Genomic DNA, 16,566 nt, shown 5'->3' on the forward strand with positions numbered 1-16,566 from the left:
TTTAAAGAGTCACTAAATATTAAAAATAAAAAGGATCTATTTATAACTCCCAGATTAATTTCCTTAGCCAAGATATATCTCTGAATTTTAGATTTATCTATACAATTTGTACTCTACATCCAAAGCCAACCTCTTCCCCCAAACAAAGGAAATTCTGCTGCTTCCACATCTTCCACTTTGAATAGCTGTTGCCTGGAGCTCTCTGTTTCTCTTAGTCCACCCATCAGTGAGACTTGTTGGCTTTGAGAGCTCCCATGTAAGTCCAAAAAGCCATATCTTTGCAGTTTCTCTTGTGATTACAGTAATTCCCAACATCTCTCCCTACTCCCACTCAACACAATAGTCAGCACAACCCACTTAAAACCTAAATCAGATTATAGCAGCCTTGGGCTTGGCTTGGGACCCTGCAATAGCTCTCTGTTTTATTCTCAGTAAGAACAAAACAAAACAAAAGAAACCTCTCAGAGATTTACAAGGCCAGTAAAGATTTAGGAATTTGCATGTTACCCATGCAGATTTGCTGTCTTCCTCTGTTGTCCTGGATCACTTTTCTCTAGCCACAGCTGGCCTAACAGCTCCTAGCGTGCAGTAGATGCGAACAGAGGATGCTTGAGATGAATACATGCATTTCACTACTACACTGCTGCTGGCTACGATGAAGGAAGCAGGATGACAAGGGAGTTCTGCGGGAGGTGCTTCAGAACACAGTGGCCTTGAATGTAAATCTGGACGCTGCTTACTGAGAACGTGACCTTGTGCAATTTCCGGAACAACTTCCGCAACCTTAAATAACAAAAATGAACCTCTCTGCTGGGGTTGCTGCGAAAGTGAAATAGTGAACGCAGAACACTGACAGCATCTGGGACCACACAGGGATAGGGATAAACTTCTAGAATATGCAGTCCGCAAACAAAGGTTTTTTGACTACTTTACTTGCCAACACTGTGCCTTAGTGTTTAGCTAAGGGTCTGTAACATGATAGAGAGTGGGTGACTGTTTGCTGAAGAAATGAATAAATTTTGACCATCAGATTTCCTGGAATATGACAGTAGCTTCCCTGGCTCCTTTCCTGAGAGCTGCGTATTATTTCATATAGATTTCATACATGTAAGCAGTATTTTTAAGTCTCTCTCTCTCTCTCTCTCTCTCTCTCTGTGTGTGTGTGTGTGTGTGTGTGTGTGTGTGTGTGCGTGTGTGTGTGTCTGAATGTGGGTACTTCTGGAGGCCTGGGCATTGGATCCCTGGAATTAGAATGACAGGTGATGTTTGAGACACCCAATATGAGTGATAAGAACTGAACTTGATCTCCCTGCGGGAGCAGTATGAAGTCTCAACGTCTCAGCTGTCCCTCCAGCCATGGACAACGTATTTTGATTATATCCACATCCAGCCCTTCCTCCCACACTCCCCAGACATCCCAGCAATTCACTTCCATCCTGTGTGCCTTTTCTCCCTGCCTTGTTTTTGTAAGAAAAGGAAAAGAATTCTGAGACCACAATGGCTGAAAATAAACTCAAAAGCAAATACGTGATCAATTCCAGGTGATTGTACCAAGGTGCATCTGTGTCAAATTGCACAGTTTCCCGGAGTCTCTGTTCTAGAGTTTGTTGTCGTTTTGAGACAGGGTCTCACTGTGTAGTTCTGACTGACCTGGATCTTGCTATGGAGACCAGGCCAGCTCCAAATACACAAAGATCCGCCTGCCTCTGCCTCCAGTATCAAAGATTTGCACCACTATATCCAGCAGTCTCAAGTTTAATCATAAAACACACACGCTCTGCACTACACACGCCATCATGCCACACAATACCATACCAAAGAATTGCTTTCAAATAAATAAATCTTTATGATTTATTATAAGCAAATGTTGGATTTGCTTGCCTGTGTTCTATGTGTTCAGTGTTGTGTAAAAACTTGTAAAAGGAAAGATTCTTGAGTGGAAAAGTTAAGCGGTAAGGATCTAAGTGTACATGTTGCTTACATTGATGCCTTACATTGATAACTTGAAGAATCAAGTTATCATTACTTCCTACTGTATACATGATAAAGAGGAAAGAAGCGAGCAAATAAACAAGAATAAGAACCTTATTTTGCCTTTCCTCTTGAGGAGTTTCAACTTAGGAATAATTCTGTAGATAACCAGACTCAATGCAGAATCTATTGTTCTGTATGGGCAACCCAGCCACAGCAATAGACCCCCGTTATTCTAAGACAGACCATCTTATACAAAACCAAGGCTTTGTCAGTCCTGCTGTGGGGAAATGTGTGTATTAGTGACTATGTCTAGACCACTTCCCTCCACTGCCCGCCTTCCCTCTTCCCACATTCCTCTTTATGAAAATCTGCATGAGAACGGAACTGTTATGGCTGAAAAAGCAAGCAAATGTTACCTGATTATGGCATTCTGGCCCATCTCCTCATAACTTATTCCTGGCATTATTCTGGGATCACTTCTCTCTCTGGGGAAATACTGCTTGCCATATTCTTCACTTCCATGGTTTTTCGAGTGTGCTGAACTCTGAAGGCATATCTTAGTCAGCTGTAACTGCTGTGGATCCACAGCTCTCATCTCACAGGGAAGAAGAGATTATTTGGATTTCTTTTAAGTGACCATGGGCCAGGAACACAGACTTAGGTCACCCTAAATTCCATTTTCCAATGTGGAAACAGCTTCATGAAGTATTATATAACAAAGAAAGTCATAAATCAAGGCATGTTTAAAATGCATTTCTGGGCCAGGTGGTAGTGGTGCATACCTTTGATCCCAGCACTTGGGAGGCATAAGCAGGCATAGGCAAGCAGATCTCTGTGAGTTCAAGGACAACCTGATCCACAGAGTATGTTCCAGGACAGCCAGGACTGTTTCACAGAGAAACCCTGTCTCTTAAAACAGAACAACAACAAAAAATTCTGGACACATCAGAGAGGCATATACAGAGAAGATGGGGAAGCTTTTGTATAGGCCCAAGGTGCTGTCTGACAACATTCTTAGCTTTCGGGTTGGTGGAAACTAGTGGTCTGCTAGATTAATAAATTCCAAAAGGTTCTCATCTATTAGTCACAAGAGGTTAATTCCAACATAGAGGTGGCCATTTCCAAGGGTTAGAAGTATTCCCAGATAAGGTAATTAGCTCCCTGCCTGCCCTTTGGGGAATTTTCCTTCCCACCTCCATAAGGCTTGTCGAAGTGTTCTGCATAGCAGGATTTGGAAGTTCCAGTTGTTTGTGATCAACAGCATCTAAGGAGAACTTGCTAGGAAGGAGACAATAAAGACCACTGCCAAAAGTCTTTGGTGGGTTTTATTAGTGTTACCATGAACTTTCCCAAACATCGTCCTCTTCCTCTGTTTCTTTATATACATCCTTCTGGCTTCCTAAAAACACAGCTCTAGTGATTACTGGAGGCTAGCAGATCAACAGGATCTTTACTTTTATTTTTCTTTTCCTCTAAGAATCTATGTCTGAGTTGTAGCCTTCGAGACATAGTTAGTTTATGCACAAATGTGAACAAGCACCAACAGACTCTCTTAACCAAGAGTCCGAGGCCGTTTTCTCATCCAGCCCTCGTGGTTATCCTGTAAAATACAAACTGGGAGAAGAGGAAAAAAGGAACAAGAACTCGATCTTCTGTTGACAAGAGGAAATGCAAGGCAGTGTGATTAGAAAAAGGGAAGCTCCCTGGCCACCATTTCCAGCTGTGTTTTTTTTTTTTTTTTTGTTTCGTGCATCGATTACTCCACAGATGCGGGCAGCTCTGTATCAGTGCACCAAACACTTTTGTTTTCCTTTGTTGCTTTCTGGCAGGAACGCGACTCTCCGTGACCAGCTGTGAGATAGCGACACACTCCGTGAGCCTTGCATTTCCTCTTCGTGCTTGTTCGCTTTTGTACTTAAGCTAGCGCACAGCTGTTGCTGTTGTGGTTATTTAAACCGAGAGTCCTGGGACGCGGGGACAGGACTGGATGTTTTTGGCTCTGCCCCCTGCCGCAAGGCTCCTTTGATTGGACGTAGCTGGGTTCGACCGGCCTATGGGAGGCGTTGCACAGGTTCCCGGAAGTGGCGGCACCCAGGGTCAGTGTGCACCTCGGCTTCCGCGGCGTGCTTAGGGGCTAGCCTTCCTGGCGCTATGAGCTCCTTCCAGGGACAGATGGTGGAATATCCAACCATCTCTATTGACCGCTTTGACCGGGAGAACCTGAAAGCCCGCGCCTACTTCCTTTCGCACTGTCACAAGGGTGAGTGAGCCCCTCTCGCCACCTACTGCGAGGGCACTAGGGCTGGAGATGGGACGAAGGGTCGGGGCCTGGTGAAGGAGAGAGCACCCCTGGTCCCAGTCGGCTCTTAGCCTCGCCTTGGCTTTATTGAGTTCTGTACCACCTCTGTAACCCCAACTCCGGTTGCAATCTGACAGGACCCTGTGGTAAGGCTAAGCTGTTTGAAGTGCTGATTGCTATCCTAACAGAGAGGCTTAGTAAGGTTTAGTTAGCTCTTGCCCATACCTCTCTAACTCTCGTTTGTCACGCGTAAAGAAAACATGTTTCAAAACTTCTACACCCCGAGACATTAGGCAAGAGCCTGAGATCTATCTGCATCTCTCTCTCTCTCTCTCTCTCTCTCTCTCTCTCTCTCTCTCTCTCTCTCTCTCTCTCTCTCTCTCTCTCTCTCTCTCTCTCTCTTTCTCTCTCTCTCTCTCACACACACACATACACATACACAATAATATCTCATACACACACTAATCTCACTATTTCTCTCTGTGTGTCTCTCTGTCTCTATCTCTCTCTGACACACACACACACACAACCTGGCCTGGCCAGGTGTTTTTGTTTGTTTGTTTGTTTGTTTGTTTTTGTTTGTTTGTTGTTTTTTTTTGAGACAGGGTTTCTTTGTGTAGCTTTGGATCCTGTCCTGGAACTCACTCTGCTCACTCTGTAGACCAGGCTGGTCTCAAACTGACAGAGATCCGCCTACCTCTGCCTCCTGAGTGCTGGGATTAAAGGATGTGCCATCACTGCCAGGCTCATTCATTTCTTCTTCTTCTTCTTCTTCTTCTTCTTCTTCTTCTTCTTCTTCTTCTTCTTCCTCTTCCTCTTCCTCTTCCTCTTCTTCTTCTTCTTCTTCTTCTTCTTCTTCCTCCTCCTTCTCCTCCTCCCCCTCTCCCCCCTCTTCCTCCTCCCCCTCTTCTCCTCCCCCTTCTTCTTCTGCAGTATTTTTTTTATTTAATTTATTTATTATGTATATAATGTTCTGTCTGCATGTATGCCTGCCACCAGAAGAGGGCATCAGATCTCATAGATGGTTGTGAGTCACCATGTGGTTGCTGGGAATAGAACTCAGGACCTCTGGAAGAGCAGCCAGTGCTCTTAACCTCTGAGCCATCTCTCCAGCCCCTCATTTTTCTTCTTATATCACTATTTTAGGTTATCTGGCAGAGTTCTCGTATCCTTGGTGTCGTCAAATCAGTTCACATAGGTTCTCCTAGCACTTGCCTGCCTCGGTCTCCTCAGCCATGTGGGGCTTGTTTTCATCCGCTCAGGTGGACAAACTTTTAGTGGTTCCTGCTCTGTGTTCCGAAACATTCTTAATCTACAGAAGGACCAAAGACCTGTGGGATCAATTTGCTCATAACAGTGAGCCTTATGTAATGTCTCTCAATAGGAAGCTCACAAAGACAGCCCAGCTGTCGTGGGCCGAGGAATCCTCTTTTTAAAAAGTGAAACAAAAGGTGTTTATGATTTCTGATTCTTTTCCTTGTAGATCACATGAAAGGATTGAGGGCTCCTTCCATGAAAAGGAGGCTGGAATGCAGGTAATTGATTTTTGTTACTTATTTGCATATAAGTAGCCATCTTAACTAAGAGATAGCACCTAGACAGAGCAGTACTTCCACCTTAAGGGGTAGCATGATAAGCCTGTATAAACACTATCTAGCTTCCCTACCAATAAGAAATCGAACACTACCAATATCCCAGGAACCCTGTATAATCACTGCTGCTCCTTCTCCCAGAACTAATTCCTATTTTGACCTTTTGTCATGATGGGCTAACTTTGGTTATTCTTGAATTTTATATAACTAGAAGACGTGACATGGTGGTGTAACCCCCAACACTGAGGAAACAAGAGGGTTGTGAGTTCAAGGCCAGTCTGGGTTACATAGTAAGAACTTGTCAAAAACAAACAAAAATAAGTAAATAGGATCATATACTCTATAGATTAAGAAATCTTCTTAAACATTTTTCAAAACTTTATTATTTTTGTTTCATGTAAATGCTTGTTTTTGCCTGCGTATATAGTGTATATGCATACCACATGTGGGCAGTGCCCACAGAAGCCAGAAGGTGCCAGGGTAACAGACATTTATAGTGGCTATGTGAGTGCCAGGAATTGAACCTGGGTCTTCTGGAAGAGCGACTATCCCAATGGCTGAGCCAACTCTCCAGCTCCAACTTTGTCTTAACATTGTATCTCTGTGGCCCGTCTGTGTTGCTGGCTGCGGCAATGGCTCATCTGCTTTCATTGTTGTAAGCGTGTATGTTTATGTATATGAGTGGTTGTTCGAGAATCCTAGACTGACAAGATGCCCTGGCTGCTGTGATGGGCCAGGCCTGGTGGAGACTGAGAATGTTATCCTCATCAGAACCTCTTGATAATCTTTAAATAGGTACTATTGTTATTCCTAATTTACAGATGAGGATACTAAGAAGCCAAACAGGTTAAATGAGCTGTTCAGTGTCACAGGTCCAGTGAGTGTCAGGACCAGGTTTTTAGCCAGGTCTGCCTGAAGTCAGAGCCTATGTATCAGCTACCTATGGCCATGTAGCATTACCTTGTAACTGAATGTTTTAAGATAACACCAGTCTCTCAGTTCCTCTGCATCAGGAATTGTGTACAGCGGGGATTGCTCCTTTCTGCCTGGCTGGCATCAGGTGGGACTGAAATCTGAAGACTCAAGTGTCTGAAACTTGGAAGGAATCATGTAACAGCATCAAAGCCTAGAATAGCTGGCTTTCTGAGCTTGTCTGTCTCTGAGAGGCTTCTTTAACCCGGGATAGCTAGTTTTGTTGGTAGAGAATCCAGGGTTGAAAGCTGTACATCCTGGGAGAGAGATGGTGAGTAGGCTTTTAGTCCAGGCACTCGGGAGGCAGAGGCACAGACAAATCTTTGTGAGTTTGAGGCCAGTCTGGTCTACATAGTAAGTTCCAGGTTAGCCAGGATGACATAGTGAGCAAAACAAAGTCCCAAGGGAGAGTCAGGAGGCAGGCATATTGTCTGGAGAGCAAGCTTTAACAGTCTTGGAGTTGCCAGGCGTGGTGACGCACCTCTGTAATTCCAGCCCTGGAGAGGCAGAGGTAGACAGATTCATGTGAGTTTGAGGGCAGCCTGATCTACATAGTGAGTTTCAGGACAGCCAGTCCTGTTACACAGAGAAACCCTGTCTCAACGTAGATCTTGCTATTAAAACAAAATCTGCTTTAAGCAGAGTCGATCTTCCCCCTTTGAAGTTGTTTCTCTCAAGTGCCTTGCCACAGTGACAAGCTGGCTAACCAAGTACCGGTATACCATCACCCATTTCAGACCTGTCATTGAGCAGGAAGAGGGGACATTCAGGGTCCTCCCCTCCCTGAGAAGCCCATCACTTCTCTTCTGTTAAAACCAAGTGCTGGTTTTTATATTAAAAAAATACAGTATTTGTATTTCCAATACAAATACTTTTGTACTAAAACAAAAAGAGTCCTGCAATTACTTCCATCATATTCTGTAGTCAAAGCAGTTACAGAGATCTGCCCAGTTCAAAATGAGGGCTCATAAGCCCCTCCTGTTAGGGTGAAGTGTGTGGGTGTGGGTGTGGATGGGTGTGTTCGACACACAGTCTCACCATGTAGCCCTGGCTGTTCTTGAACTTATGTGCATCAAAGAATACAAACAGATGGAGTATACAGTGTGTGGAAGTATACTTTAGCATGGAGTGTATTCCTGATCTCCAAGCTATACCATGACATTTTTAGAATTTGATAGAAATTAGTATCTGTTCACTAGAAATGTAAATACAAGGACCTGAGGTGCTGCTCAGGGGTAGAGCCTGTGACCGGCCTACGCAAGGCTCTGGCTTTGCTCTTCAGCAAACACAGAAAAGTAGATTTATATGAAGCAAAAAGCAGAAATCTCTATTCCCAGCACCCTCTTTCTGTTTCCTAGAAGTAACTTAACATTTGGTGGTGTCCTTCCTAGTTGTACCTGACCACATACAAGCTTTTTTTCCTCTTCTCATGATAGGCAAGTGTTCCAGTACTGTGATACACTTTAAGCCCCCAGCACGTGGTTTCAACAGAAGAGAAGCCATGCGCTTCTTAGGGAGGGGAGGGCCCTGCATGGTGACGGGACTGAAATGGGTGGTGGTATACCGGTACGTTGTTAGCCAGCTGTGACTTTGGCAAGGCACCTGAGGGAAGATCTCCTTTGCTTCCTGGTTTCAGTCTGTGATTGGCTGGTTCCAGTGCTCTTAGGCTCCTAGCGAGGCAGAAACGTGGCAAAAAACATGGCAGATGAAAGCTGGCCCCTCCCACAGTCATGAAGCAGAAAGCAAGAGACAGGGAGGACCAGGGATAAGGGATACCTGTCAAGGATGTGTCCCCAGAGATGTCCTTCACCATTAGCCCCACCTCCAGTAATCTGTCATATCGGTTCATGACTCCATCACAGGGTTAATCCGTGCATTCGCTCAGAGGCCTTCCATACCTCCAAAGCCCTGCCTCTTTCTGAACACTGTATTGGACACCAAGCCTTAGCGCGTGGTTTTAGAGGGGCTTTTATAGCCAAGTCATGGGAGCCACTCTCTCACTTTCCCTGTTAACTGATTGTGATTTACTGGAGAAAGATCATAGCCCGTGAAATGCATTGCTGACTCACCAAAGTGACTTGTGAATTCCACTGAAACAGCTTTTTTTCCCATTCTGTTTTGTTTTTTTGCTTTCAGTTTGAAGGTTTTCCTGTACTGTTCTCCAGTTACCAAGGAGCTGTTGTTAACTAGCCCAAAGTACAAATTCTGGGAAAAACGAATTGTAAGTCACTTGTAATTTTAAAATTGTAATTTTTGCATAGCACTACTTTGTTGTGGACATGTGTAGTGAGGAGGCGGGCAGGCCTGCTTTTCATCCTGCCTTGCTCCCGCATGGTTAGCTTTACACCCGAAATAACAACACACAAACTGTATTCATTAGTTTCAGTCTCTTATCCGCTAATTTTCACATCTTGACTAACCCATATCTAATAATCTGAATGCCACCACGAGATTGTGGCTTACCCGGAAAGATTCAGCATGTCTGACCAGGCGGCTGGCTCCATAGCATCTGTCTCGGGTCGGAGAATCATGGCGACTGTCTGAAGCATCTGCCTAACTTCCCTTCTTCCCAGCATTCTGTTCTGTCTACTCCACCTATCTAAATCCTGCCCTATCAAAAAGCCAAGGCAGTGTCTTTATTAACCAGTGAGAGTCCTCCATCAGACATGGGGAGTAATTTTAGAGGCATCCTTTTGAAAAAACTCTTTGGAATTATTCAAAACTCCTTTCTTCACATATTATAGGTTCATCATTAAGTAGAACAGTGGTATTTGCTGTGTAATTCAGCGGTTTAGGTGTCAGCAATTGGCTGTTTTCTTGTTCTGCGAGAATGTGCTTTAGGTCTTACACTTTACCTGCTCTCATGGACTGCCTGCCTGAGATGTATTCAAACCCAGACAAAGTGTGCATTCTCGTAACTTTTAAATCACAGGCTAGCTCAGGAAGTGGAAACATAATTTGAAGTTTACAGTAAGGATCAGGGCCAAGAGATGGTTCAGTGGCTAAGAGCACCTGATGCTCGTCAGCATCCACATTAGGCATCTCACAACCACCTGTCACTCCAGCTCCAGGGGGTCTGCCTTCCTCTGCTGGCCTCAGCAGGTGTTCATACACAGGTGGCATTGATACACACACACACACACACACACACACACACACACACATGTAGTGAGGACAGCATTCTGTTCTGTCTACTCCACCCACCCAAGGGCTGGCCTATCAAATGGCCAAGGCAGTTTCTTTATTAACCAATGAAATCAACATAAAACAGAAGACCCTCCCACATCTCACACACACACACACACACAAAGCTTAAAGAAAGAGAGAAAGGAAAGGTAACAAACAGAGTACTCGAATATTAAAAGATAGAATGGAGCCAAACAGTGACACAAAACTAGTTTTGTGGACTAAACCTGGGATCTTGTGTGTGCCAGTGCTCAACAACTGATCTATATCCCAGGCCCAAGATCCTGAATTTCATGTCATCTTGACCTACATGACAAAAAAGAATGAGATATAAAATGCATAATTTGAGAGAGAGAGAGAGAGAGAGAGAGAGAGAGAGAGAGTGTTTGTGTGTGTGTGTGTGTTGTATGACGGGGGAGGGATCACACTATGTAACTTTGACAGGTCTAGAATTTGCTATATAGACTAGGCTGACCTCAAACTCAGAGATCTACCTGCCTCTGCCTCCAGAGTGCTAGGATTAAATACATGTGCCACCGTGCCTGACCCAATTAATGGATAACTTTTATTCTGGAAAAATGAAATGGTTCTCTCCTCCAGAAGGTAGTCAAAAGAAAATTTAATGTAAATAAAATAAAATGTAAACATGGCAGACAAAGTCCTGTTATGAACCTTATTATCTTAAGGAGGAGCAGATTTCTCAGTGGAGGTGAGAAAAGTTAAAAAAGCTCAAAGGAAGGCCAATGCTAACCTAGATCTAGATAAAGCAAAGGATAGATTTTAAAAAGAAAAAAGAAAAGAAAGGGAAGGAAGAACATAAACTAAACAGAAACCCAAAGTGCCAGTGTGGCGGTTTTCCATCATATGGAGTAGAACTAAAGGCCAAAGAAGCCAGCCAAACAAAACGCCAGAGAACCGAAAGATCCACAGAGGATCATCATCTGCTGTGATGAGAAGCTGCAGCTCAAGAGGACATGAACATATATGCCGTCAACAAAATACCTCTCACTCAAAGTGATGCCTGCTGGAATCTGTGATGTCCATATCCAAGAAGGTGGCAACTGTAGAGCATGGGGTTAGGGTTAGGGATTGCTGTGGAGGGCAGGCTTTAAGTAACTGTTAGAAGTCTGCACGAAGGGTAGTGTCTTGTTGTCTGACAGATGACAGCTTTCAAGTCCCAGCTCCTCTGTCTTCTCTGCCCCACACCTGGCATTCCTCTGCCAAAAATGGCCAGATCAAAGCAAGCCCGGGCCAGCCTCTTTACCGCAGCAGCCAGATGCGCAGCTCAGAGGTGGTGCATGTTTGCCTAGTGTGTTTGGTCCCCAGTGTTACCAAAACAACAGAGCATGAGACAAGAGCCTGTGAGGTTGCTCAGAGGGAAAGAACTTGCCAGTAAGCCTAATGACCCAAGTTTGACCCTGGGACCTCTATGGTAGAAGGAGAGCTCGAACTCCAAGTGAGCTTCTGACCTCTACGTGTATGCTCACTTCCCCTCCACTCCACAATAATCAACTAAATGTGAACAATTTTTTTTTTAAAAAGGAAACAATACAAGAACAATTTTGTACAGACTGAGCCTCCAACAGTCTGTGATAATAAGGAATCCAACGATTCGCAAAGAATGGGATGATGACTAGTTAAAGGGATGGAATTCTGATAACTCAATTTGATCACGACACATACAAACCAAATTATTGTTCTGTACCCAGTAAGTCTGTGTGGACATTATGTTTCAATAGAAACAGCTGCCAACATCTGCTGCCTCTAAAGCCACATCGGCCCCTTTCACTCTGCTTGGGTGCTGCACCCAGAAGATCCCGTGCTAGGCGTAGCCTTTCGTCATGTGTGTCTGTCCCCTTGCCAGCTGTGTCGCTGCAGCTGGACTGCTCTCCCTTCGCCTCTAAGACCAGGCTGTACCAATGCAGTTAGTCAGTCTGAGGCAGTCAGGAAGTGGGAAGAGACAACATAAGCTGGAATTAACAAAGGCATCTAGAGCCGGGCGGTGGTGGCGCACGCCTTTAATCCCAGCACTCGGGAGGCAGAGGCAGGCAGATCTCTGTGAGTTCGAGGCCGGCCTGGTCTACAAGAGCTAGTTCCAGGGCAGGCTCTAAAAAAAAAGCTGCAGAGAAACCCTGTCTCGAAAAAACCAAAAAAAAAAAAAAAAAAAAAACAAAGGCATCTAGAGACCGGGAAGGCAGCCAAGCCATGTCAGCATCCCCTTCCAGCCTCGATAGTGCTGATCACTGCGTGTTACGGTCACATTGGCCCTTGACTCAGGGAAGTATATAAATCCTGTGAGCCCAGCAGATAGGCAGATTGCTGCTGCTCACTGGCCAACTGCAGGTTTAATGAGAGACCCTGTCTCAAAGAAGGAAAAGGCCATGGAGGAAGACACGACATCAGCCTCTGCTTCCATATGCACATGCATGTTCACAGGAACACATACGCACCAACGAGGTGTCACTGTTCTGATGACCAGGGATGATCAAAGAAAGAAAGCCACTCCAGGATGTAATGGGGCTCTGAGGCAGCAGGGAGGCTCAGGCTCGATGAACTGAACCTCAAACAGCCATGGAGAAGCATATTTATATTACACCCCTGCAGCTTTATAGTCCTTATCGTGTGCACAGTAATACAAGATGTTCAGGGTTTGCCAGGACCCTCTTGTGACTAAAGTCCTGCAGGGGTTGTGGAGCTCCTTCAGAAACACCGTAAGTCTCTGAAAACCATCACTGACTGAGCACAAAGGATGACCTCAGGGCTCAGGGTCATGTCTAAGCAATCCCAAGACTGGTGTTCATGCCACATACAATGGCTGTACGGGTTTGTCCACTACAGGGAAATCTATCTAGAGCTGGTGATGCAGCTTAGCAGTGGAGTGCTTAATGTGCCCCCATGCATGCCCACCACATACATGCACATGCAGATAGGAAAAGTGAAGAAAATGGAAGTTCTCCAAAATCTCTTCAAAACAGTCTCCAGCCCAGTGGTTTCATGATGCAGCATGAGCTGATGCTTCTCATCTGTAAATGGGATATTTTAACATTTGTCCCCGGTTACTGTATGTGTGTGTGTGTGTGTGTGTGTGTGTGTGTGTGTATGTACTGAGTGTGTATATGTGAGATTACTGTATTGTGCTGTATTGTGTGTGTGTGTGTGTGTGTGTGTGTGTGTGTGTACTGAGTATATGTGCTCTGTGTGTGTACTGAGTATATGTGATCAGCACACGCTGATCCTGGAGTCTAAGGCCTGAACACGCTAAGCAAGTGCTGTAACACTGAGCTATTAAAGGTATTTTTGTTTTGTTATGCCATTTTCTTAAACTACTGATTTTACTGAAATCACAAATGGTTACGTGGAGTCTATAACATCCTCACTTAATCTCTTTCCAGATAGCAATTGAAATTGAAACTCCTACCCAGATAGCTTTAGTTGACGAGGCATCAGGTGAGGTAACTATACATATTTTGTATGTTTTCTTTGTGCTAAAATGATTCTTTAACTTTCTCTTTAATTTAGAATGCTCATTTATTCATAAACAATAATTTATGAATGAAGTAAATTTTTAGAAAAACAACCACAACATTTGTGAGTGTTTTGATCCCTATTTGCCGGGGTTCTGTCCCCATGGCCTGGGGTTCTGTCCCCATGGCCTGGCATTCTCTGACTGCAGATTGGGGTTCTCTACCCATGACTTGGGGTTCTCTTGCTGTGGGCTGGGGTTCTCTGACTGAAGATTGGGGTTCTCTCGTTGTGGGGTGGGGTCTCTCACTATGGGCTGGAGTTCTCTCACAGTAGCCTGGTACTCTCTCTTTGTGGATTCTTAGCTATTATTTCTCACACAGGGAGAAGTAAAAGTTCCCGTGTAAGGGCACTACTCTGTTTTCTGAGGGGTTAATTTCAAGAACTAATCACCTGTCAAAAGCTTCTTAGTTAAATTCCCAGGGGTCTCTGTTTGAACCCCCAGCTGCAGGGAATAGAGACATTCAGTCATAGATTGTTAGAATTATTTCAAACATTAGAAGGACTATACATGGTGTCTTTATTTTTTCCTTCTCTCTCTCTCTGTCTCTCTCTCTCTGTCTCTCTCTGTCTCTCTCTCTCTCTCTCTCTCTCTCTCTCTCTCTCTCTCTCTCTCTCCTCTCTCTCTCTCTCTCTCTCTCTTTCCATGTTTAGGACAAGAATGTTATTTGTTAATAGTACACAATGTTATCATATTTATTGTTTCTTATATCTGGGATATAAAATAGTGGTTTGTTAATATTTTTTCAAACAAACTCAAGTACAACAAAGTCTCTGCCCAAGTGATAAAGTTTACTTTTCAGCCTTAAATTTAGAGCTAGTACTTTATGGATGTATTGTTTAATAGTAAATAAGACTGTAGGCCTTAAAACAAAGCAAAGTCCAGTCTAAATGACACCAAGGGCTAGGGGGGATTTGCCTGTTTTCTGGCAGTCAGATTAGCATTTGCTCTGTAGTCTGTTATAACATCATCATATGTGGCTTCACAGTGTGGAACTCAGAAGGTGGCCTGTGTGTGTGACTGTGACCAGAAGAGAGATGACCATTTAGATGCTAGAAGATAGGGTGTATTCTTCATCAGTTTCATCCTGGTAGAGCCAGGTTTGGGTGGCAGGGGGGACAAGGAGGAAAGGAGAAAGGGAGAGAATTAGGGAAGGAGAGCAAGCCTGAATTTTTGCAAGTGTGACCTGGGAAGAATGTTATCATTGGCCTTGTCACCTGTAGATGCTTCCTCCAAGCCCAGCACTGAGCACCAACAGTGCAGGCTCTTGTTGGGGGTCTTGCTGTGCCTCTTACATGCCTTGTCCTGTGACCTGGCTTTTGTGCAGTGTGTCCCCAGCCCCAACCTGGAGACCCCCATTGAAAGGGGCCTGGAGGATGAGTGCTGTGAGCAGTGGCTGAGGAATTATTACTGAGCAGTGAACCATTGCAGGCAGAGCTCTGCCCTCTCCTCGCGAGAGCTGGAGAGTCAGTGGTGCCCAGCAGGCTCTGTCTTAAAGGGGCAATGCCACGTACAATGTGATGAGCTGGGACCGGACTGCACCCACTTCTTTTTTTCTTTTAATAATAGCATTATTGCAATATTCATCAACACACAATTCACCCCCTTGAAGACCTGGTAGCTCTAATGCATTCACAGAACTATCCGTACACCACCATAACCAATTTTAGAATATTTTCACCACTCAGAAACCCTGTGCCTGTTCCAGCCACTCCCACCCCTTCCTGTCACAGCTCCTGGTGGCTGTTGTTTTCCTTTCTATCTTTTTGGACTTGCTTATCTGTGGAATTATTATACATCATGGGACTTCTTTCTCTGAGCATTTTTCAGTAGGCATCCCTATATGTGGATGGCATACATATATAGAATCTTATCTTTATGGCCAGATGGTGTGGACAAACCTTATGCTGTTTATCCATTCATCCGTTGCTAGGTATTTTGAAGTGTTTCCACTTTGGGGCTGGTGTGTTTATGCAATGAATGTCCATGCACAGATTTTCTCTTGTGACCATTCTCTTGAGTGTGTACCTAGAAAAGGAACCGAGTCCTATCATAGCTCTGTGTAAGGGAGTGGACAAGACACTTCTTCCACAGTTTGAAGAGTGAGAGACTGAAAAAGGCAACGCTATGAATTATGAATTAGGCAGTTCCTCATGGTGACTTTTGTACTATTATTTTCTTTCTTTTTTTTTAGAAGGAAGAGGTTGTTGTGACTCTCTTACCAGCTGGTCACTGCCCAGGATCAGTTATGTAAGGGCCCCTCTGTTCCCATTTCTTCTTATATAAGTATGTATTATGCTTGTAGAGATAACTTTTTAGCGTCTAAAGTGTAGTATGTGTACAGAGATAGATTTCCTTTTTCTGGCAGTGTCTTTAATCAAAATTGAGCTTGGGAAACCGAGATGAAGACCCCTTGAAATGTGGCTTTCTTAGTGTACATGCCTTAAATTGGGATTTCCTCTGTGTCTTTGCGCTGTCGTATCACAGGGATTTTTCTCTCTCTGGAATGCAATGATTTGAGTGTATATTAGGAAGTGCTAGAATATTCCAGGCCATGCCTAGTACAGATTCAGTAATGTTCCCATCCTGTTTGATCATATTTTATTGTATTTGTTTTTGCTCCTCATGGGGAAAAGTGGTAGTCACCAGGACTTAGCACTGCCAAAATTCTAACACTACCTTGTAAGGCATATGTTTGGCAGGAGGCCTTTGCTGCAATTTTAGCTTTCTTAGGACTTTGTGATTTGGAAGTTACTGAGATACATTTATTTTTCAGGTTTTTATTTCAGGGCAGTAATGGAACCGTCTTATACACAGGAGACTTCAGACTGGCAAAAGGAGAAGCTTCTAGAATGGAGCTTCTGCACTCTGGGGGCAGGTAGAGGACCTTCTATAATTCTTGGCTGTGCAGGTTGAATAAGTGTGTGTGTGTGTGTGTGTGTGTGTGTGTGTGCAGGTCAGAGGATAATTTGTGGGAGTGGGTCCCGTTTCACCACATGGGCCCTGGGGATGGAACCCAG

General features: G+C 44.3%; 1 protein-coding gene across 5 annotated transcripts in view; it reads left to right on the plus strand.

The window, feature by feature from the left end:
• The first annotated feature begins 4,075 nt into the window (after positions 1 to 4,075).
• The window catches only part of Dclre1c (DNA cross-link repair 1C), a 29,748-nt gene continuing 17,257 nt past the window's right edge, over positions 4,076 to 16,566 (plus strand). For 2 of the 5 annotated variants that reach the window (XR_005285818.1, XM_038333634.1), the window contains exons 1-6: positions 4,076 to 4,234; positions 5,757 to 5,808; positions 8,974 to 9,058; positions 13,416 to 13,475; positions 15,741 to 15,796; positions 16,323 to 16,424. Coding sequence is in view for 4 of the 5 variants with exons in the window: in XM_038333634.1 (XP_038189562.1) it covers positions 4,126 to 4,234; positions 5,757 to 5,808; positions 8,974 to 9,058; positions 13,416 to 13,475; positions 15,741 to 15,796; positions 16,323 to 16,424 (464 nt within the window). In the remaining variant the exon portion in view is untranslated. Of the gene's footprint in view, positions 4,235 to 5,756; positions 5,809 to 8,973; positions 9,059 to 13,415; positions 13,476 to 15,740; positions 15,797 to 16,322; positions 16,425 to 16,566 lie in introns of those variants that run through there. The other 3 variants (XM_038333635.1, XM_038333636.1, XM_038333638.1) reach the window with 3 other exon arrangements.

The sequence above is a fragment of the Arvicola amphibius genome, chromosome 6 (genome assembly GCF_903992535.2).
Source record: "Arvicola amphibius chromosome 6, mArvAmp1.2, whole genome shotgun sequence".
NCBI classification, from domain to species: domain Eukaryota; kingdom Metazoa; phylum Chordata; class Mammalia; order Rodentia; family Cricetidae; genus Arvicola; species Arvicola amphibius.